General features: G+C 49.1%; 1 protein-coding gene and 1 long non-coding RNA gene across 2 annotated transcripts in view; one reads left to right on the forward strand and one right to left on the reverse strand.

Annotated features, from left to right (window-relative positions):
* Positions 1 to 24,066, forward strand: part of PAPPA (pappalysin 1) — a 237,142-nt gene that overhangs the window by 203,033 nt on the left and 10,043 nt on the right. Inside the window, exons 18-21 of the mRNA XM_037491904.2 lie at positions 214 to 361; positions 5,004 to 5,113; positions 11,672 to 11,743; positions 16,095 to 16,193. Coding sequence (XP_037347801.1) covers positions 214 to 361; positions 5,004 to 5,113; positions 11,672 to 11,743; positions 16,095 to 16,193 — 429 coding nt within the window. The remainder of the gene's footprint in view (positions 1 to 213; positions 362 to 5,003; positions 5,114 to 11,671; positions 11,744 to 16,094; positions 16,194 to 24,066) is intronic.
* LOC129144864 (uncharacterized) lies at positions 9,569 to 13,341 on the reverse strand. The gene is made up of 4 exons (XR_008549626.1): positions 13,162 to 13,341; positions 12,207 to 12,445; positions 10,510 to 10,567; positions 9,569 to 9,829 (listed from the first exon to the last, which is right to left on the reverse strand). It is a non-coding gene; the product is annotated as an uncharacterized LOC129144864 (long non-coding RNA).

Below are 24,066 nucleotides of genomic sequence, written 5' to 3' on the forward strand. Positions count from 1 at the left end.
CAATCCGAGTTCTTAGTTTCCCCATCTGTAAAATGGAAACACTGTCAGTGCCTCCATTGCAGAGGGCTTAAATTTGGATCATCATTAAGAAATTGTTTTGGAACACTTTCAGAGTCCCGGGAGGTGAGAAATGACTCCTTTTTTATTCTGAGAGACTTATCCTATTGGGGCCTGGGTCTGCCGGGATCCTGAATGTCTTTCTGTGGTGTCCAGGGTCGTGGCAGCAATGTCATCCACTGCCGGAAAGATGGCACTTGGAGCGGCTCCTTCCACGTCTGCCAGGAGATGCAAGGCCAGTGCTCCGCCCCGGACCAGCTCAACAGCCACCTCAAGCTGCAGTGCCCCGAAGGCTATGCCATAGGTACGATGGGCTCCCGAGGGTGCAGCAGGAGGGGCATGTCGGGGCTGGTAATGGGGTACCTCTCCCAGTGAGTCTTGAGGGAGACAAAGGTGAGAAAGAGCGGGCCCTTCCAGAAAGAGAGGGAAGGGCAGGGACATTGACAAAATCATGGCGGGTGTGTGTGCATAGTTACACCTGAGCGCAGACGCGCCGACCCGTGCCCAGAGAAAGGGATGAGGTTCTGCAAAAGCTTCCTGAATAAGAAAGGTCTTCGAGGCAGAAGCAGTTATGTGAGCAAAAGGAAGGAGATCAGAAAGCACAGCATCGTATTAGGAAAAGAGCAGTGGTCCAGTTGTCATTCATTTTAAAATTTGCACACAAAAACGAACCATTCTTGCATACCTACTATGGATTATGTCTTGCATCTTTAAAGGCATCATAAGCTAGTCCCTCAGTAATCTTTAGCAGATGAGAAAATTGAAGGGAGAACAGAACCTGCCCCAGATCCTGAGACCTAACAACCAAAACTGAGTTCTTTCTGTGGCATCTCAGTTGCCTCCAAAATGAAGATAAATAGCATTTTCAAAATACTGTTTATATGGTGACAGGCCAGCTCACAAAGTGCCACAGTGAAGGGAGACAACATGGGTTTGATGCCGGGGCTTGCTGGTGAAACCAGCCTCTGGACAGATGCATCAGGCACGGGCTTTGGGGCTCCTGGGAACTAGGGGTGCATGGAGTCTGACCTCAGCGGAGGAGAGTGATAACAACCTCTTGGGCTGATTCCCTAATTGACCATGATGAAAAGCCCAGGGAATTGGATGTCCTTTCTCATGGTCAATGTGATTTATGGGGCAATCACCAGGATTGTCTGGAGCAGAAGGTTATCTCTGCATGCACTCACTGGCAGCCTTAGAAGCCAATGTATTCTTACCCAGCAAAATGAGAGTTGTCCAGGAGCGATGTCTAGAAGTGAGCCTGCAGTGGGAGAGTGGAGGCCCGTAGGACCTTGCCACCTCCCATAGAAGAAGAAACACAGCCTCAGAGAGCAGAAGCTCCTCATCTGAGCTTAGAGTAGGGATCTGGACTCATGCATCCACTCCAGGGCACATGCTCCCGCTGGGCCAGAAAACACCCAGCGCGAGTGGGTTCTCTCTGACGGTTCAGAGGCACTTTAAGATCTTACTTTAAGAGCTGCCATTCCAAAGGCCCTGCAGCAGCAGAGCTGCAGAGAGGTAAGGCCTTGCAGGACCCACTTTAGAGATATTTGAGAAGATTGGGCCAATAGTGAATGACATTGGCTGCTCTATCTCTAGGCCAAGGCCTTCACCTTCTTGATGGATGTGTGTGGTTCTGGACATAGGTTTCTGATCGGGTCCCTACTCCCATCTCAGTCAGGATATGCAAGTGAATATTCAGTCATATTCATGACTGGCACTGAGTGGCCCTGGGAAAAATACCCCAATTTAGTAATTGAGGCTTTTATTAAACAGCCTTTAAAAACAGACTCTTGCATGTATACATCCACTGACATAGTCAAATGTATTCAATCTTGTGTAGATAAACACAAGACAGATGCTTAATAATCCAACATGGACGCAAACACAGATATCACATGGTAAGGTCATGCCTAGCATGTACACATCAGCCACATAACACACTCATGCACCGCGTATACACCACCAACACAAAGGCAAGTGACTCATACATTGTGTTCACTGTCCCAACAACGTGCAGGTGAGCCATGGTACGGGGATCGCTATTCACCTTCTGAACTGTCTAGAGATGGGGGGAGGGTCTGACAGCAGCAGTCCTTTACCCACTAATCTTTATCATGGTCAAAGCAAAAAGAGAAAGATGTCTGGATGACGCTGAGGCCTGACTCTTTCCCCACCCTGTGCCATGTTTCCACTGCGGTGTGGAAATTCCCTGCATGAATGTGCTAGTTCGGGTAGGTGGTGGGGCACACCACGGAGAGCTGAGAGAGAGAGAGAGCATCACAGACAGAGGACAAAAGTGAGAAGGAAGAACAGGTTGTCCACCCCCACTCCTGGGCTCCCTGGCCCTCCCCACATCCAGATGTCCCCCCATGTTACTTCCCAGCCTGTGCCCCTCCTTGGGAGAGCTCACCTACAAAGATCTTGTAAGTAAGGGTGAGCAGTGCGTGTATGTGTGTGTGGGGGGGGGGCGGGTGGAGTTTAGGAGTTGGAGGGAGCATTCTGGAGCCGTCCAGAGCACCTGGCTCTGGGCCGCTGTCCAAGCAGCCTGGGGAGTCTTCTGGGGTGTGAGCAGCCCTCCAAAGTGGGACCGCACTAGGGCTGCCACCCTCCAGACTCCTCTTAAAGGAAAGGCAGGGCCTGATGAGATCACCACTTTGAAAAGATGCCAACTAGGGCTCATGTATCACAACACAGCAGCCTGGTCCTGAAGGCTGAAGCTGCTGTGGGGGAGGGTGCCTAGCAGACAGAGACAGAAGAGGAATTCAGATGCAGTGGGTAGCAATGGCCTCTGGTGTTGACCTGATTTCTTCCATTTTTTTCCCCCTTTTGGGATAAGATAGCCCTTGTCTAGTTCTCAGAGGCTGCATTTTCTTTCAGAGGAATTGTATGGCCCCAGCCTTGTTCCACCACGTCTCACAAACACTCCTGTAGAGTAGAGTAAATCTCGTGATCCACATACCACTGAGCTTCCCTGAGCTCTGAGGAACTGTCCCCCTCATACGCCTCACTCCCCGTGTGTGTGCTATTGCATCCTCCAGTTTCTTTTCTCTTTCTTGGTCCTTCTCCTATCTCTGTCCCTCGCCAATGCCATCTTCCCTCTTCTGCCCTCTGTGTAGCTATACCCTGAATCCCTCACTGGACATGGGAGTCAGAGAGACATGCGTTTTAATTCTGTGCACCAACTGTGTGCTCTCTTCCCTGAGAAGTGGAGGTGATGACACCTGTCATGGGGTTGGGTTTGCAGAGGAAGGAGCGATGTGAGAATCACCCAGCAAGTCTCGTCTCCCTCACTTCTGGGCTCAGTGTCCCCATGTTTAAAATGAAGAGGCTGTCCACACATTGTCATGGGCCTGCCATTTGCCCCTGCCACCTCTTCAGACCTCGTGAATCTACTAGATTGAAGAGGATGAGCAGGTGGCAATAGAAAGGATGCTGAATGGATAAACTATGTGAATATGTGAGTGTATGTGGTGGATTTTTAAAGTCAGCTTTAGAATGACTAATAGAGAGCGATTTTTTTCTTAAAGGCATTATTTCTCGCTCATGCACCATTTAATGTTCAAAGGTGTCTTGGCATCGCCTCATGGAAGGACCATCCTTAGCGGTCACTGAGTCTGATTCTGACATGTCAGTTATTTGCCCACACAAATGAGCACCTTCAGGGAGTCCTGGGGACATCTCATGGGTAGACTTGTTTTCAGGAGGCTTCAGAGTTAGATGGGGTCAGGGCATAGAATGAGTGAGCCAAATTACAGTTAACTTGACAGCCCACAGCCGAAATTCAACTGTCTTCTCCCTGAAGTCCTTGGACTACTTCTTGGTGCCAGCCCTGTCCTGATCAGTCATCCATGCCTTCACAGGCTCATTCCCAGATTCATGTTTTTCTTTCCTTTATCCATTTATCCAGCATTCATTCATTCACTCATCCATTAATACCCGCTTCCTCCTTTTTAAATGCTTGGTCATTTGTTGTGCCACTTAGTCACTCACTCACTCAATCATCCATGCACTCTTCAATCATTGTCTCATTCATGTCACACATAATTATTGAGTGCCTACCCTTTGCCATGGAGAGTGCCAGCTCTGGAGAGAGAATGGAAACACAGGCTACTGTGGGCCTTATGGAGTTTACAGTCCAGCAGGGAAGAGAGCTTGATATAACCTCACAGTCACCACACCAATGAGAAGTGGTTCTGTGACGTTTGGTGAGGGGTGCTATGAGGGGTGCCATAAAGCTTGGAGGTCAAAAGCACCAATTAAAGAGCAGTGGGCAGGGGCTTGAAGGTACAGGGGAGGGTGTGAGCATGTCTCCCCCAGGGAAGGAGAAGGCGAGGGGTACAGAGCTCAGTGGGTGTTCATTGAGTAGCCACTGCATGTCGGGCACCCAGGTGGGCCCGAGAAGAACCTGCCTCATCCCTGCCCTCCCAGAGTAGCCCTGTAACTGTGGAAAGGAGGCACCAGGACCAGGGCCAGCCCTTGGTGAGACTGCCCCTAGGGCAACCTGCAGACAGTGGAGGGTGGGGGACAGGTGAACAAGAGCACAGAATGTGGGACCTGGATGGAAAACTAAAGGTGGTTCAACATGGTTGGACAAACCAAAGCGTGAGGTGGTGAGTGGGAGATGAGATAGACAAGAAGAATGCCCGGCAAAGGGTGCTGGACTTAGCCCTGGATTTGGGGAGCTTTGGAGCAGTTTTCCAGCAGAGAAGGAGAGTGACCGAATTGAACACAGAGCATAGGAGCATGGTGGTGGGTCCAGCTGGATTGGAGGCAAGAGAACTGAGTCAGGACACCAGATACCCCTGGGGAGTTCACTCCTTCCCAAGTGGATAGGCCAGTCCGCTAGGGAGCAGGGAGTATCAGGGCCTGTACTATGGGGGAGCAGCTGGTGGGTGTCAGGAGACTAGGGCTGAGCTTCTACCTCATGCTCTGCTTCCCTGCAGGGGCGGAGTGTGCCACCTCATGCCTGGACCACAACAGCGAGTCCATCATCCTGCCAGTGAACGTGAGCGTCCGAGATATCCCCCACTGGCTGAACCCCACACGGGTAGAGGTGAGTGACTGGGGCCACCCACCTGAGGCTAAGGGGAGGGACACGAGCTTGTTTAACACTTCCCAGGCTCTCGTTCCACATCAGACTCTCCACACATGTTAAACCACCTCATCGTCACGCCTGCCCTGCGGGGTGGGGGCACGTCCACCATTCCTCCAGTCCCTGATCCTCTAATTCCTTCCATCACTCAGATCCAGTGCTAAGGACCTCTTATTTACTGTCCTGCTGAATCCTGATGGCATCCTAAAAATAAAAGGACTATGTGCCAGGTTACAAATGGGGAAACCGAGGCACCAATGTCCTCCAGGTTGAGTGTGCAGAGTTGGTCTGGCAGGCGCCTTCCACATCCCATAGCCTAGGGTTCAGGCACCTTTCTCAGGCTTTTTTTTTTTTTTTTTTTAACTCAATTGGGAAAGCAGTTAATATTCAGATAGGGACCCAGTAACACCTCTCGTTTTTGAAGCACCTACTGTTTGTGTGCCCAGTACCTGGTACACAGAATTGCATTTAAGCCTCAGGATGTTGTGGGGGGATGGGGTGCAGGGGCTCTGTCCCTGTGCTCATGAACCCCAAGAGCTGGGAGGGCAGTGCTGGCTGAGGCCAAGTCCTGTGCTCAGCCCAGGGCACCAGGCTGACTTGCCCCTGACCAGAAGACCACGTGGGCCCTAATTCCCCACAGCCATTGCCACTCTGGGAGTCACTGATCCTTCCCAGACTGGATACTGGACCCCACTCTTGTCTGCCACGGCAGCTCGGATGCCAGGTTCAGGTCCTAGCTCTGGGCCCTGGCTGCTTACCCAAGAGACCGTGAGAAAGGAGGCAGAGGTGTGCATTTGAGGCTCTTTGCTCCATCTCTGTCCACCAGCCTTTCTGTCTGGGAGGTTGGAGGACAGGGTGCTGCAGGAGCTATCGTCTGCCCGAGGCTACAGATCACAGTAGATAGCTGGGCAGAACCTGATCCCGGGTGTCCTGTTTCTCAAATGAACTGAGGGCACCCTCGTGAGGGCTTAGTCAGCGCTCCTGGTGGCTGGAGCTGCCCTCCTCGGCTCCACACGCTCCCCACCCACCAACCCATTCTCTTCCCATCTCCAACTTAATCCCTTTTCTCCTGCCTCTCTTTTCACTGTTTCTCTCTTCGTTCTCCTGATTCCTCCATCATCTTGTTCTACTTCCCTCTTGCCTACCCTCTTTCCCTTCCCCCACATCCAGGGTCTCTGTCTCTTTGCCTCTGCCTCTCCCAGGCATCTGCAAGACAGTGCCACTTCCCTAGCCCTTCCCCTCTGGGGACTTCCACTCAACACGTGGTTCCCCTTCCCCAAGCCCGGGGCAACCCTGATCCTGTGCATGCAGGAGCCCAGAGATCAGCATCTCAGGACATCAGAGAACATCAAAGACAAGCCCCTTGCTGTACAGATGGGGAGAAACTAAGGAACAGAGGGGACACTAGGCCAGAATCACACAGGAAGGAGCAGGAGCCTCCCTGCCTTGACCCTCCTGGCTCCCACAAATGCAGAGGGCAGGGGCTCACCTTCTTACCCAGATGCAGGAGATCCCCTCACTCCAGCACCTGAGGTGCCTGTGCCTGGGACTCAGACAGGTCGTCCTGGTCCAGCTCTCACTCAGGCCTTTTCTCTACCCCCCCGCCCCCCGCCCGAGTGAATTCCCACCCTCACTCTATGAGCCCCGGGCACTAAAGAGTTCAGTTATAATTTACTGTGAAATAAATCCAGGGATTTGAAAGCCTGCAAGTTCCCCCTCCCCAGTCGCCCACCCGCCGCCTGCCCGGCCCAGCCCCCACCCAGTTCCCTGGTCTGCGGCCTTTATTGATGCCGGCCTACCGAGAGAGCCATAACGAGGTTCAGACCTCCACTGGTCTCCGGAGGCCTCATTATCCAGGAGGAAAAAAATGTGGTAGAAAAGGGGAGGAGAACGAAGGGCAGAGATTGATGATTTCCAGGAATAAGGCAGAAAAGCTGGCCTTTGCTACACCCTTGCCCCTGGTGTGGTGAGAGCTACAGAAATTGAGCTGCTGGTGCAGGCATGGCTAGGCCAGAGCAGGCCTGGAGGGCTCCTTACTTCTGAGGGGTGCCTCTGAGAGTCATTTCAAGGCAGAGGGCCAGCTGGGCACAAGGCTCTGCTCCTGTCACCTTTGTCCCCGGGGTAAGAAGGTGACAGGCAAGAAGTGACATTGAGTGAATGCCTGCTGTGAGGGCACATGAGATCAGGCAGTTTCCAACTTTCATTTGCAACCCCCCCCACATACACCATATATATACCACACATACACACATACCACACACACACCATGCACCACACACCCAGACACATACCACACACACCTCTGAGGTGGGAACTAGTCCCCACTTTCCCAGGAAGGAGATGAGGCCTCAAGACTGGGAGCCTCTAGCCTAAGAAGGATTGAAGAAGGACCCAGCTTTCCAGAAATCTGCATTTCAGCTACCCTTACAGCCTCTGCTGAATGTACAGTATCAGTAATAAAGGAAAAATGGCTGCTGGTTGCTTCCCAGGGATGTGCTGGTAAATGGCATCAGATCCCATCTCAGGATGGGAGTTTCTCCGAAGATGCTTTCTCAGATGTCGTCAACTCTGTGGCCTTTACCTTTTAGCCCCTCTGTCCCTACTGTATTGGTGTGAAAGTAGCTCTGTCTTCCTCAACCTTGAATTTTCAGTAAGAAGAGTCCTCTATTTTATACATATGGCTTCAGGGGCTAGGGGAATTTGAAGGAGGATATAGTGTTCAAAGTACAGACTTTGAAATCGGACTCATCAGGGTTTATTCCTTGCTGTCATTGCCTATTTGTATGATTTAGGGCAGGTTATTCAAGTTCTTCGTGCCTCAGTTTCTTCTATAAACCAGAATCCCCTTCTGTTTTCAAAGTCTTTCTTCCCTCTCTCCCTCTCCTTTCTGTGACATTGGTATGCATCGGTGTTTGTGTTTTAGAAGTATAGGATCTCCCCCTTCAGGTGTATCACTACACCACACTCAAGACCAAAGAAAATCCAGTCCATCCCCACAGTCCACTGTGCCTTCTCCCCACTTTATTGTCCCACCCCACCCTTTTTCTCCCCCTCTTGTAGCTTCAGTTCTTAGCCAGCATTCTAGGGGTTGTTTTGCCTTATCTGGCCTTTTGGTATTTCTTTACTCCAAATGTGCATGATTCTATCTCCTAGTTATGATAGGCATTGAATTAAATTAAGGCTCTGAGCACAGAGATTGGCTAACAGGAGATTTTTTTGGTTCATGAGGATGAGAATAACGAGGGTGTTGGTGATGATGATGAAGATGATGAGAGTAGTGGTAGAGGTGATAGTGGTAATGCTGGTGATGATAGTGGTGGATAGTGGTGGTGGTAGCAGAGATGCTGATAGGGCTGCTGGAGGTGATGACAATGGTGGTAGTGGTGGTGGTGATGGTGGTGGTGGAGGTAAAGATGGTAGTGTTGGTGTTACTGATGCAGATGGTGAAGATGATGGTGTTTGTGTGCTGGTGGGATTGATGATGGTAGTGATGGTGATGATGGTGGTGGTGAAGGTGATGAAGTCAGTGTTGATGTTACTGATGGTGGTGGTGGTGGTACTGATGCTGATGGTCATTATAGCCAGGAAGAAAGGCAGGAAGGTAGGAAATGAAAGCTGACTTACAAAACCAACCTGGAAGGCCTCTCTCAATGCTAAATGTTTCACTGGCATCAAAAGGAACAAGGCTGACATTTGAGGGGCGCCATCTGGGATCTCCCAGCTTGTGGTGTAAACAGCCTAGTCTTTCCTTCAGATCCTGCTGCCTATCCTCTTTCCCAGTTCTCTTCACATACAGAGGGGCCCTGTAGTGAGACAGGTGGGGCGTGCAGCCCTGAGGAATAGTGGAAAATCCAAAAGCCTTGGAAAGATAAATAGGCTCAGGCAGATAGTATAAAAGTCCTTTTTCTGAACTCACGTCAGGTAAACCTCAACTGACAGAAACTCATACAACCACACCAAGTCACTCCTCCAGATGGATTAAATTAGCTCTCAAATAAATAGGGGAAGGGATGGGCACTAAATACCCAGTGGATCCTAACCCCGCTGTTTTCTTCTTCTCGAGCCATTACCAAATGCCCCTCCAATAGCCCTGAAATGAAAGTCTGACTAAAGTTTTCCAGAGAATGAAAGCAGGTGATTCTCTCCACTTCTGGCCCTACGATTGGGAGTACAGGGCCCAAAAGTAGCAAAGCTGGAAGGAAGAAACACTGGAACTAGTGATATTCCATTATTTGGTCAACATGTATTTATTTTCTGTGTTCTGTGCCTGATCTCAGTGGGACAGCATGTCTAGAACCCAGAGTAATCCCTGGAAACATCAAGAATTGGGTTCTAATCAACCATTTCCATATCACTTGTCTCAGTACATCAGCACAAGCATATGACATTTTCTGTGTCCATTTCACAGATGGACAACCTAGAGTAGAAATTTACAATGCAATTTCAAGTCAGAATTTCAGCCTCATCTGTCAAACTCCAATGCCGAAGGTCTCTCTTAGATCACCATGTCAGTAGCGGCATTAGGGGAGTATTTACTAGATTTCACATTGCAAGACTGGTTGGCAGATCATCAAGTTATGTTGTTTATCCAAGATCTTGAATTCATTCTACACTAAATTGATCTTCTAAACTAGACACTGCTAGTCATTGTGAGTGTTCTTCTGATGCTCTAGAAGACTGGAAGACAAGTAAAGAAAATATTGTTCATTGTGATAATTATATCTATTTTCAAGAGAACCCATTCATTTATAGCATAAATATTTACTGGGTGTTCTCTATGTGCCAGGTACCATTCAAGGCATGGAATATCCAAGGGTCAAGCAGATATACTACAGAGCAGAGAATAAAGACCAATCTTGGCCAGAGTTTGGATTCACACAATTCTCTTAATCCCAAGCTTACCAAGAAACTTAATTACAGTTTGGCCTTCATATAAGCGTGTTCAGGGAGAGAACGGTTTGGTCACATGGATTTGCCACATTCTGGCCCTGTGAATGCTCATTTCTTAAAATGAATCAACTGGCACTCAGCCAAGAGACAAGCCCTGATCATAGAGACTTCTGTGGCTAGCCCCAACACAGTTACCCCTCATTGCAAATCTAAGCATTTGCCTCTTGGTTATCTTTATTCCCTTTAAAGAAATTTTTGTAATCTGGCATGAGAAGTAAGGCATCTATAGCAAAACAGAGCAGGGGACTTCTACTGTTATTCTGCCATCCTGATGGTCTCCCAAGTTTTATCTATTATTTTTTTCACCTACTTTAAATATTATCATCATGTGGGATTTTATGTTATGAGCTGCCATATATCACTTCCAAAACAATTGCCTAGCATCCAATCCTGGTTTCTCTACTTACCAGCTATGGAGCTTGGGAAATTCCTTCTTATGTCACAAAGCTCTCTGCGTCCACCTCTCTGCATGATGGTCAGAAATACATAAGATGACGCATAAAATACTCAACTCCCAAAAGACACTGCAATACACTGCAGTTGTAATTACCCTCACCATAATCACCATCATTAAAGGATGCTATAGAAAACTACATATATGTACACCCGTAAGCTTAGCCCGAGAGGTTAGGAAAAGCACCACAGAGAAAGTCAATCTTGAGCAGAAATTTAATAGATAACTAAAGATTCCTCAGTTGACAAGATGGGGAAGGGCATTTGTTTCAGTGAAGGAGAACAGCACAAACAAGATCACAGAGATACCAAAGTGTGGGCAATTTCATGGAATTGCAAGCAGGCTGATGTGACCTGGTAGCAGGTGGAGGCAAGAAAGGTGTTTTGCATCTCCAGGGTTCCAAGTAAAGGTTAGTCTGTTCATCCTCAGTTCACTGTTCTCAAACTTTAGTGTGCATCAGAATCATCTGGGAGGCTTGTTAAAATGTAGAGTCCCAAGTTCTGGCCTCAGAGATTTGGATTCATCACATCTAAGGCAGCACCAGTGAATCTACATATCGAATGTGTTCCTGCAATAATGCTGGTGAGAGTGGTCCTCGGCGCCTGCTTTGGGAAACCCTGCTCCTTACCATTCTCCCATCTTCCTGCAACAGCCACACACATGCACACACACACACACAAGACACATGTGAATATCACATGTAACATGCACAGTCACCTGTGTGGGTCATATGAGACACTCACATGCACACATATGGCCACAACAGAGACTCATGCACATGCACACACTATCCTTCCCCTTTCCTCACACCTCATCCCCAACTCCTGCCACAGAGGGCCGCTTTGATCATACCTCCATCCCCTACTTCTGCTCCTCTTCATCCCTTATTCTTGCTGGGAAAGACAGAATTGTGACACCTCCGATGAACACAAATATTTTAATATTACCGCTTCTGATATTGCAAGTACCCAGAAAAATTGTCCATGGACATGCCAGGGTGAGGTCAGGACTTGGAAGATCCAAGAAGAGGTGGTGTGGTTGAATGTAGTGCCAGCAAGATGGCTCCCTCCCACCCCCAAACCCATTAACCTCTCTCTCTCTCTTTCTCTCTCCAGAGAGTTGTCTGCACAGCTGGTCTCAAGTGGTACCCTCACCCTTCTCTCATCCACTGTGTTAAAGGTTGTGAGGTAAGTCGCTAGAAGTGATCCTATTGTTATTGTTCTCTTTATCCCACCATCCCCTGTATCTAGTAAGTGCTGCAAATATCCCTTGTGTAGACTTTTGGGACAAGAATCAGCAGTCCCATTTCACAGGCCATGGAACTGAGGCCCAAAGTTATCAACAGATATACCCAAATATACACCTACTAGATAACAGAGTCAGGATTCCAAGACAGCTTTTTCTGATTCCAAAATCTGTGTTCAGCACGATATTAAATCTGTAAGCAGTTGTAGGAGAAGCCCTCTGACCTAGCATCCATCATATGCTAGGAATTTTAGCAGCGTGATCATGCTTAACCTTGGTGGAACCACATGAGACTGCTCTTTTAAAAACCCCCACTTTGCTGATGACCATTATTTGTAGGTCACTTCCTGTGCCACACATGCTGGTCATTCACTCCACCTTTAACCCCAGAAGTAATATAGACACCTTAGATCCAACTGTTGACCTGGCAGTGGAAGATCCTCTTTGATCCTTCAGTTCTCTGGCTTGGCAGTTGAGGCGTTTCATTCTGGGAAGCTGACATTACAGAGAGCCGTCTCTGCCTCTCAGGGACGAGCTCAGGGACGGGCAGGGACAGGGTTCTTGTATTCACCTGTGTTCTCAAGGGAGCTGCTGTCCTCGGGATTCAGAGACATTTCAGCGTCTCTGCCCCTGGTGGTGCTCAGCTGGCAGTGAGAAAGCAGACCCAAATCCCATCCAGGTGGATGCCTAAGCCCTGGAGTCTCCCCAGAGCCCATTCGAGAAAATGCAAGTGAAAAGGACTAGAACGTGCTCAAGAAAAATGTATTTGATGAAATTCTTAAAAGGTCAGAGCCCGAAATACTCCCTGAGATGTGCAAATGTAAACTTGTATTTCAAAGATGGAGAAGCTAAGAGAGAGCTAGACAGTGGCCAGATCTAAAATTTGACGTAAGCTCAAAACTGGAGGGCTCAGACTGTGCTCTAACCCCACTCATTTGTGGGGTCGGCGGGTCAGAAGGGAGATGGGTAGCCCAAAGTTAACAGCCTAATAGTCACAGAGCAAATCATGAGCCCAGTTGTAGGGTAAAAGTGATGGTCGGGAGTTTACGCCGCTTGCCGCTGTGGCCATCACCTGTGGCCTTGAAAGCAGGAGACGCTTGGGAGTGTGGGGCGGGGCGCTTGTGACCCTTGGAGTGGGCACACCTGCGCCTGGAGGCTGAGGCTGTAAGGGCGGCGTCCCACTGAGAACGCCTTGGCAGAGAATGGCTGTGAGAGGAAGACAGCGCGAGAAAACACCTGAGAGAACCCAAAAAGAGAGTAAAGATTCGCCGGGGGCTGGGAGGCCTGCCAGCCTCCGGGTCCCCTGGCCTAACCTGCCTGCCCTGCGCCTGGTTGTGCCTTTTCTCTCCCACCAGCTCACCTCCTGCCATGAGCCATCCCCTGACCTGTAAGTATCATAGGACGGTCCGTGGGCATACATTTCTTTCTGTGTATTGGAGGGGGACCCTCTGTGGTTGTGCTCAGGGTACTTGACATTGTGCTTCTCCCAAGATTCAGCTCAGACCCCTGCGGCTGTGCATCCTTCCATTGTTCTGGATCATTCCAGCACTTCGGAGAAAGAAAGCTTGGGTTACCTGGGCACTCGTCCTGCTGAGTTGGCAGTCAGGGCAACCAGTGTGACAGCAGAATTGGATCCCTCCTCTGACTCAGCACTTTGAGACCCTCACCTGTCAGGCTCTGCGCCCGGCTGCTGATGCTTATCGCCTTGCCCTTGCAGGTGCCCCTCGGTGTCTTTCCTCCTTAGCTTAGAGCTCCTAGTTTGTCTCTAGTCCGGGGCTGAAAAGTGTGCTTAGAAAAAAATATCCAAAGCCACCAAGGGAGGAACTACCAGCCCGGAGTCAGTCCATCTAGAGGTGGACCTGACAGAGCAAGGGGCCCCTGAGCCTCCTGCCCTCTGTTTCAGGCTGTGTCCGAAATGACTGTTCACTCATTTGTCAGCACGTCACTGAGTCCCTAATATGTGCCTGGCGCAGCTCTGGGCAATGAGGATTCCAGTGGCCTTCGCCGAGTAACTATTTTCCCTGATTCCTCTTCCCCTGATTCACTGTTTAGCTGATCTTGCCCATCGTCCGTCCGTCCGTCCATTCCTCCACCCATCCCTCTATATGGTTTTACTAAGTAACATTGAAGGAACATATATTTGCTGAAGTTTTGCTCAAATCGCCAGGCATTTTGCTAGTAAATCTAGGATATTTAAATGGATGGCACACGTTTCCTGTCCAGAAGGAACTTACCAGATACTTAAAGGAGATAGACAAGTAAAAAGAGGATTCTAAAATGTAAGTGCAAGGCGCTGTGGATGCACAGGGCACCCTGGGGGGTGTGGAGGACATTTTGGAGGGGTGATGTTTGAGCTAGATCTTGAAGGATGAGCTCTTTGCCAGAACAAATTATAGGAGTAACAGCATGAGAAACACGAAAAATCTCTTAGGTAGCAGTGCTTTTTACACACTATTCCCACTCTAGAAAATTCTCCCTTCACCCTCATCTAATTGACTCCTACTCATCTCATGGTCTCAGCTGAAAAATTTCCTCAGGAGCACCTTGATGAAGCTTCCTGAGTAGGTCAGATCCTCCTGCTCTTTCCTCTGACTGCGCCAGGTACCTTTCCTCCAGCGTTCTCACCAGAGTTGAAGTTGGGCCATTTGATTATTTGGTTAAAGTCTGTTTTCTCACTGTAGTATAAGGTCTAAAGAAGTCAGAGCTCTGTTTCGACATACAATTGCATCTTTATTTTTAATGGCAATGTGTCTGAAAGGTCAGGAATGGACACAGTGCAGGTTTTCTATGATCCAGCAGACCAGGTAAGGAAGGAGTCAGAGTCCTCAGTGGCTTTTTGCAGGCTTTTATTGGGGTTTACCCGGTACACAGCAGGCAAGGATGCTGGGGGGCCAGGAGGCTGGCAGGCCTCCCAGCCCCCAGCAAGTCTTCACTCTATCTGGGCTCTCTGGTGTTCTCTGCTTCTCTCTCGGCTTCTGCTACTTCTTTCTCGGCTTCTCTTTCGGCTTCTGCTGGCATCACCGTGACTCCGCCCTTAAAAGCCCAGTCTCAGCCCAGGTGAATCCCATCTACCTATGCCCACACCCTACTCCAGGTACCCGCCATCAGGCATGCATTCAGGACCGCCAGGATCATCTGTTCTGATGGCGGGAGTGCAGAAAAGCCTGACATTTTTCCTTACCCTACAGTGTCACACACAGTAGGCACTCAATCACTAGAGTTGACTGGAGGGTAGATTGAAGCATGGATGGTGGATGGATGGGCAGATTCATGGATGTGACTACAGGGAAGGGTGATTAGAGAGGAAAGTTGCTAGTGAGACTGGACATTTTTCTCAGGGGTCAAACTAAAAAATGAACTATTTTCATTCATTTTTTTTTCTCTTTTATCAAGGCTTTTTTTTTTTTTAATTCTAAGGAAGGGGCACTGGTCTCTTTAGTCTGCTACATATGGCATGTACAGAAGGTGCAGAGCAGAGTCCACGGGCAGATCTCCGAAGGCCTGCCAGAGAAAAGCAGTGGGGATGTGCTGTATCTGCTTGCTGTGTGAACGCAGCATTTTGGTGCATGTTATCATGGCAAAAGAGGTGACACTGCCCCAGTGACCCTGGGGCTCAGCCACGTACCTGTGTACACACACCTCTCGGCACAACTCTTGCCTGCCCGCGGCTCTGTCTGTGTTAGACCCTGGTTTGGCCGCAAACACAGGGCAGGTTCTCTATTGGTTGGGGAAGATGGTTAAAGGAAAGTCCAGGAGCCCTCAGTGACTTTTTCAGGCTTCAATGCTCTTTCTGCACCATTTGTTGTAGGGCAAGCCAGCAGGCTTCCCAGGCAGGGAAAGCGGGGGAGGCTGACAGGCCTCCCAGCCCCCAGAAAATCTTTACTCTTTCTCTTTGGGTTCCCTCTGGCATCATTTTGTGGTCCTGCCTCTTGTAGCCGTTCTCCATGCTGTGTGGCGCAGCCTGTACAGCCTCAGCCTCCAGGCTCAGGTGTGCCCAGTTACGCATGCCCACACCATACTCCAGGTGTCCACCATCAGGCATGCGTGCCCCACCCTATGCTCCCAAGTGCCTCCTGCATCAGCACAATCAAGGCCACAGGTTATAGTCACAGAGACTCGTGGTGTGGAAGCCTGACCATCTTCATTTACCCTACAGGGGTTTGGGGCTTGAAACCAGGGAGACTGTGAGGTTGGTGAGATGAGAGACAGTCAAACCGTGACAGAACCCATCCTCCTATGATCATGCCAGAGTCTAACAAGACCTCCTTTCCTTCCTGACTTTGTCTCTTACAGCCCTTCATGGGAGACAATTACTGTGATGCCATCAACAACCGAGCCTTCTGCAACTACGATGGTGGGGATTGCTGTGCTTCTACCGTGAAGACTAAAAAGGTAGGCTGGTGTACCCATCTAGGTCGGGGGTCTCTCCACTTGCTGTCCAGGATGAGCCCTGCAGGCTGGGCAGCCCACAGCCCGTGCTGGTCATGTCTGCACTCGTCTACAAGTTTTATTGTATTGACTGTAGCTCTTGTTGGTCAGTGTTGATCTAATAACATGGCGGGCACTCAGCCGGGTTTGGAGGCTCATGGATGATCTTTGCAGAAGTGGTTCTTGACCCTCAGAGCTTAGAGTTATGTTGGAAGGAGACAAAAATGCAATGTGTTCTTATAGAAGGGAAGGATGGAGTGCTGTGAGGGACCAAGCAAGAGGGCGGGGAAGACTCTGTCAAGGATATCAGTATCTTCCATAAGGGCTTAGTGAATGGTGTGCAGAAATGGCCAAGAGAAGAATGTCTGCGGTCGGGGACTAGCATGTGAAATCCTAGACAGAAATGGCATTTTTAGGAGATAGGGTAAAGTCTGGAGGACGAAAGGAGATGGGACATTATAACAAGGTCAGTCATGGCCTCTGATAATTTTGTTACATCTTCTGGTTTTCACACCTATGGAAGAAGAGGGCATTGGTTGTGATTTGCTTCCTTTCTGTATTAGGATGCAACAGGATTGAAGTGAGCGTTGATATTGAAACTGGAATATTTAACTAAGATGCATATCAGCCACTCAGGGGAGAGCAGCCACCTCCTCTTTTCCCTTGATGAGAGCTGGGCCCAGCATCTGGGCCCTAGCCAGGAGTTGGGAGAGAAGTGGTCAGCCCAAATTGAAATGTTCTTGTGACGAATGACTTAATGGGAGACTCTTTCTTTTTTTTATACTTCTCTGCAGTATGAACAGAAAGATCATTAGATCTTAAGGTAATCTCTCATTTTAAAGAGGAGGGAACTATGTTCCTGAGCCAGGAAGGGCAAAGAATCATAGTCCTAGAGGGAACAACCCCTCTACAGATTTGTTATTTTCTTTATGGGATTCTGAGAGCCATTGGTGGAGTTGTTTGTCCCAGGGGGCTGAGAGAGTGATAGAACAGAGATTTCCGGCCTCCTGCCCCATCCCTTTGTGTTTCAGCATCCTTAAGACAGTGAGTTCCTTCAAGAAAGATGTGACCCTCAAATGCAGAGATGAACAGGGCAAGACCCAAGGAACTCAGTCAAACAGGATTACTATTGCATCTTTTAGTTGATGGATAAGGATGCTGGGTTCTCTGGGATCAGAATTTGCCCACACCCCTTCTTTCCTTCTTTTTTTTTTTTTTTTTTTTTTGGAATACACTTTCTGGTCAAACCCAGTAAAGAAAATAATGTATTAATGCATTTAATTTTAATACAATTATTTTCTATGAATTAATTTTGTTATTTTCCCCAATTATGAACCAATACATATTTTGCTTTTTGGCAAACCCAGAAAATCAAGGAGAACAAAGGCATTCACTGAATTATATTATAACCCAAAGATAACAACCGCTTTCCTTTTGGTGTGTTTTATTATGAGTATGTGGGCATTTGTATATATCACTGAACTTCCAGTTTTGGATTTTTTATTGAGCACAAAAAAAACTTGCCACATAAGAGTTATCTGATATTAGTGTACAATTCTGAGCTTTAGTTTTCACTGTAGCATTTTGTATCCTATGGCCGTGATGTATGATAATTTACATAACCATTCTCCTCTGAAATTTATTTTATCTTTTGAGTTATTTCACTTCTTCACAATGATAAATAATGATGCTCTTGAACATTTTTGCACAAAAACACCTACTATTTTTTTACAATGGATTCTGAGAATGGTGCGAGCATTTATAAGGCTCTTGATAGCTACTGCCAAAGGAATAGTGTACAGCCATGACTGTTTCACTCCATTGCCATCGGCATTTTTACAAGTGGATGGACGATGAAGTTTGTTTTAAATAGAAGGTTATGTCAAACTATGATACTCAATTCATCTGACACTATCAGCTGGAGAAAGAGCAGCTCTGATTTAAAATTTTCCTACCAACCATAACTTACATACTAAAACATAAAATATTATTGGGAAACTTTCTTAAATGGATTGCAATTTCTACAGCGTGCATGGTAGGGACATGAAGTCATGAGAGGAGGGCTCAGGTGCTGATTCCACGTTATTATCGTCACTGAAGTTTATCTATATGTAAAACATAGATGCAGGGGCCATTTTCACTCTGTTGCTGTAATGAGTTCAGCTGCGGCGGTTTCAGACTGCCCCTCCGCGGAGGACCCAGAGTCCTTTGCTAGTCCCAGAGACGCTTCCTAGTCTTTTCTTGCCTCTTGTTTTACATCCATACTAGAAATGTAACTTCAGCTTTTTGTGGGTAAAGAGCCCCTTCTTCCTTTTTCTGCCGGCCCAGGCTGCAGAGCTCGGCTGCGGCTGTGCTGCCTTCATGGAATGAGATGAGGTTCCCTGAGGGTCTCTATCCACCCAGCACTATGTTCGCTGTGTGCACACACATGGCCGCATCCCGATGCGGTGTCTGCCTGTTGTGGGGCGAAGGGAAGGCAGGCAGGGGAGCCAGGAGGCCCCCAGACCCCTGCGAATCTCTACACTTTTTTCTCTGGCCTCTCTCGTGGTCTCGCCTCTTCTGTAGTCACGCCACTTGCCCTCATGTAGCCATCTCCCCATGCCCGTCTCTGTGTGACGATGCCCTTAACAGCCCTGACCTCTAGGCTCAGGTGTGCACACTTACGCATGTTCTAGGTGTTCACAATCAGGTGCGCGTGCCCCCCACCCATGCTCCCAGGTGCTTTCTGTATTAACATGATTGTATCCACAAGTGATAGCCACAGAGGCTAGTGGCCTAAAAAGCCTGATCAATTCACCCTGCACTGCCCTTGCCAAGCTCACTGTGTATTAGGGGAGTCAGACATTAAGCAGCGATGTGCACAACCCCACATTCAGTTACCTGGGAGAGGCAATGGAGGAAGGTGATGAGATGCTATAGAGAACAATGAGGAGTCCCGGAAAGCTTCCCTAAGGCAGGGGCGAGACCTGAGGATGAGTAGGAGTTTTCCTGGTGGGGGTGAGAGGTAGCTGTGGGAGAATGGAGAGAACTGTGTGTGCATCAGGCGGAGGAGAGTGCCTAGAGGCCTCTCTGGAGGTGCAGATGGCTCTGCTATAGTTGTTAGCTGTTCGGAAGTATTTGGGGCTTTCTGCGGATTTGAAATCCCTGGCAGTCTGACATCTGCAGAAAGGTGTCTCCAGTCAAAGCTAGAATACTTACAATTTCAATTTCCCAGTCGATGACAAAACACAGCAAAAATAACTTAGACTTTGAAAAATATGATGACTACAAGGGAGGAGAGGAGAGAAAAGTCCTGTGGACCTTCGAGAAGGGCATGTGCACAGAAGTGGAGCATGTGCACAGAGAGGTGTGAGCCTGAACTCCCCAAATTACAGCGTTGTGTAAACAAATGGCAAATAAACATAAAACTTGATAAAAAATAGAATAAACATAAGTCCCAGTTTAACTTCTAAACAAATTCCAACTTAGTGAAAACTTCTTCCTTACACACATCCCCGCAGTAGGCTGCTTGCTAAAGCCAGTAGCCCAGAGCAGAGCGTAACACAAGGCACCTTTCATGAATGCCACTTCCATTGGATGCTCGTCCTCACTTGTTACCTGTTTAATCCTCACGTCAGCCACGACATGTCAGGTCACGTGTATCCCTCACTGCACAGGTGAGCCTGGCGCAGGGCACCTCGGGAAGGCTTGAGGTCAGTGGCTGTGCGTGCAAAATTCCTACCCTGTCTGTCTCATGAGCCCAGTTCCTTGTCCTGCATGGGGCCGAGTCTGAGAGGAGGAAGGGGGGTGGCGGTTAGGACTAGTGCTGGGGTTCCTGGGGCTGCTTCTCCCAGTTCCCACAAGTGACATTTCACTGTGGTCCCTGGGGTGTGGGCCCCTCCTCTTGGCAAATTTTGGTGAAAGTAACTTTTCCCTGCAACAAAGTCAAGGTGGGGAGGAGATGAGGCTCTTTGGCTTACCAGACACCCCTGATGTCCCAGACAGGAGTTTCCCCTGTGCGGAAAATAGCCCAGCTTCCTGCCTGCAGCTTCCATGGCAGGAAGCCATTTGCGGGCAGGAGAGCTGGCTTTCTTCCTCTCATTCCTCTGCCCCTACCTGCTAGACCTTTCAGTCCCCACCTGTAGTCTTGGTGGGAAAATCCCCTTCCCATCAGCATTCCCACTGCCTCTCAGAAACTCATCGATATGGAGGTTTGCGTCCCAAATTAGAGGAATTCCGTGAACTGAGCACTTGCCATGTTCTTGGCCATGAGTGGGAAACCTCTGTGTACATTCTCACTCTTCAACTCCAGAACCACCCAGCAATTTGAGGCTCAGAGAGGTGGAATCATTCGTACAAGGTGACAGAGCCATGTAGAATTTAGGATTTCCGGACTCCAAACCAGTAATAGTCACTACTGTTTACTGAGAGCTTTCTATTGGCCAGGCATGGTACTAAGTGCTTTACCATGTGTCATTTTATTTGATCTGCACAGTAGCCCTCTTGTAGGTGTTGTCTGTTCATTCTCATTTCACAGACAATGCAGCTGAGGCTTGGAAGGGTCAAGGTCACACAGGCAGGCGTGGTAGAGCTGAGATGCAAACCGAGTGTGCCCAAGCTGCGCAGCACCTGCTCTCAGCCCTGTTCCGAGGGCTTGAGCCTTCCCTTCCCCTGATTGGTGGCTTCTTGCTTCATAGACTGTCTGGACTAGAGTCCCCCATGAAGCACTCTGCGCCTTCTCCCACATTTCCTTCTGGCCAGCTTTCCACCTAAATCTCTTCCCAGTCCCCAGAGCCAGAGCCTCCTGGTTCCTTGGCCCAGAGTGATGTCTCGCTGCTTCCTCCATCCTTCCTCTCCTTGTTGGTCTGCACAGACACCTGCTATTCAGCGTATCTGCCTGTGGTGGCCTGGACTCAGCTGTCAGACGAAACAAGATGATGCAGAAACTCCGTCTGACAGGGGTGACCAGTTTCCCACCCAGACACCTGTCTGTGGAGCAAGGCAGACAGGAAGGGCAGGACTCAGCTTCTCAGTGTGTCAGATTATTATTTTCCTGTTGGAGCCTTGAGGAGTCTTGAATACAGAGCGGATTTCCAGAAATGTTGCTTCAACAGTTACCCCTCCTGATAACAAAAGTAGTCGTGTGTAACTGGAATCCCTCTAAGTGGCATGTGGAAGGGAGGCAGGGGAACAGCCTGGCCATATTCACACACCTAGGCTCTCTAAGGTACAGAGAATACTGAAATACTGACTATATCATGTTTCAGGCGGCTGCTAAGAGGCTGGTTCTGGAAGATGTCTGGGAGTTGGGTGGAGGCTAGGTTCTGTGACCTTGGGCATGCCAGGTTCACCCGAAGTTTTTGTCTCCTGAAAACTCAGATAAAAGTAGCATGGCTTCCTGGGCAGGGTGATGATGAAACAAGGACTTGAAGGCTAGTCAGAGATGGGGCCAGTCAAGAGTAAGAAGAGTTTAATCCCAGAAGCGTGTCCCAGCACAGGGTCACATGCCTAAGTGATGACTTTAAGTGTAGGATTGCCATATTTCTTTGCTAAATCTAGGGGACAATGGACTCTGGATTCTTGGGAAAGGACATAGGCCCTAATGTAGCCCATTGAACTAATGAGGCTTGTGGTTATAGCTAATAGGGGAAGACGATCGTAGTTATTAGAGAGCAGCCTGCTCAGCAGAGTGGGCCAGGCTGAAGGGTGGGGTGTTGGGGAGTTGAGGATGTAACAAGTGACTCCACCACCTCCACTTAGCCACCAGAATGCTTGGAAAACAAGTCAGATAGCATCACCTAGAGAAATCTCTAGGTGAAACTTTTCAGTGACTCCTTAGAATAAAAACCAGTTCTCCCAATGACAGACAAGGCCCCAGGTGCTCTCCCCACCCTCATGAACTCGCTGACCTCGCCTCCCACTCATGGTGTGTCCCCTCCCTTAACTCCAGCCCTTCGGACTCCCTGCTGTCCCCTGCACAGGCCAGGCCAGCTCCTACCTTAAAGCCGTTGTCACTGGCTGCTCCTTTGACTGAGAACATTCTTCTCTATTCATCCTCATGACTCACTTGCTCCCCTCCTCTAAGTCTGCCTGAGCATCATGTCATGTTCTCAGTGAGCCCCACCCTGACCACCCACTTTACCTCACCCCTAGCACACCCACACCCATTCGCCTTGGCTTCTGCTTTTTTATTCGTTCCATAACATGTATCACTTTCACACGTACTATAAAACGTATTTATTATTACCTGGCAGTCCCTACCCCTTTGCCACTAGAATGCAAATCCATGAGGGCAAGAGCACGCAACTCTTGTGTACACTGATATTCTGACGCTCTGAGATACTCTGCCGGGCCATGAGCAAGATGGACCCAGCCCCAGCCATGTCTCGTGGTCCAGTGGTCGGGCACTTTGAATATCATAAGGGCCGATGAAGACACAGCCGTAAGGGGGGTCAAACAGAGGACAACACTAGAAATGAGATGTGAAAGGGGTAGTGGGTCCTACCCAGGTCGGGGGAGTAGGGGAAAGAGCAGAGATGAAGGATGCGGCTGAACGGAGTGTTTCTGGCAAGTGGCACAGTCCGTGTAAATGCCCACCTCTAAGGGAGTGTATTAGGGAAACAACAGCTCCAGAGTACTGCTAGATCTCAGTGCAGGAGGGAGGGAGGAGGACATGTGCCTACAGGAACAAATAAGGCCATTATAAACCAAAGCAGGGAAACTGAACTTTCTCCAAAGGGCAGTGGGGGCGCTGGTTGACTTTAAGCACTGAACTAGCCTCAGAAGATCCTGGGAGGCTTCCTGGGAGGGGAGGGGTCTGCTTAAATTGAAAGATTAGGAAAAGACCACAGGCCAAAAGCTCAGCAGGTTAAATTCATTCCTCCTTGATCAGAAGTCACTGGCTGCAAGAGTATTTGAGCTTTCCTCATTTGGGGCTGAGCTTTGTCTTTCCTTGGGGATGGATTAGACCCATGTTAGCTTGCTCCTATGAAGGAGTTAAGTATGGCAGAAAGTTGTCACCCTCATCCTGATTGTCAGTATCACCACCACATCGTCACCACCACCACCACCATTTAATGAGTACGTAGTGGAGCCTACGCAGTGTGCTAAGGGCTTTGAGTTTTACACTTGACTCAAAATAGTTATATGTGGTGGGACTGTTATTGTCTCCATGTTATAGGGACACTGCAGCCCCCAAAGGAAGTAACTGGCCTAATTGTATCGCGGAGTCAACAGCAGAGCAAGGAATCAACCAAGTCTTCTTCTCATCTAGGCTGGCCCTTCCCTCTACTCTGCCCATGCTTTTTCTCCATTTATCCTCCACCTACCCACATCCACACTGGCCTCTGTATTCATCAGCTGTCTGCCCTGTGCCCCACACATAGGCCCCGCAGCCTCAACAAGCTCAGCCACAGGGGAGCCCTGAGACTTGACATCCAGCAACATTCCAAAGATGGTGGGACCCAGAGTGGTGGAGTGACTTGCCCAAGGTCCCACAGCAGGCCGGGGGGTAGGGGTGGGGGTAGAGGAAGGCAGGTAAGGTTTCCTGAGCTTCAGCACAGGGTGTCTCTTGCTTTCCCTGCTGCATGCTCTTTACTTGTTACCTTCCTGTGGAGTCTGAGTCAGAATCCAGCCCCTGCCTGTCTCCTCGCCTCAGACAAGACCTGCAGCCAGGGCCTGGTGGTGCAATTGCCTGGGCTGCGTTCCTGAGCCGCTCACACATGCACATGGAGGTGTCAGCCTGGGCAGCTCACCCAGGAGAAAGCCCTGTGCCCAAGCATCATCTCCAGCCCAGAGTTAAAGAGGAAAGGATTCCGACCTCCCATCATTAACCTGGGCTTGTTGACAGAATCTCCGA

The sequence above is a fragment of the Talpa occidentalis genome, unplaced genomic scaffold (assembly GCF_014898055.3).
Source record: "Talpa occidentalis isolate TD23 unplaced genomic scaffold, MPIMG_talOcc4v2.1 talOcc4.7, whole genome shotgun sequence".
NCBI classification, from domain to species: domain Eukaryota; kingdom Metazoa; phylum Chordata; class Mammalia; order Eulipotyphla; family Talpidae; genus Talpa; species Talpa occidentalis.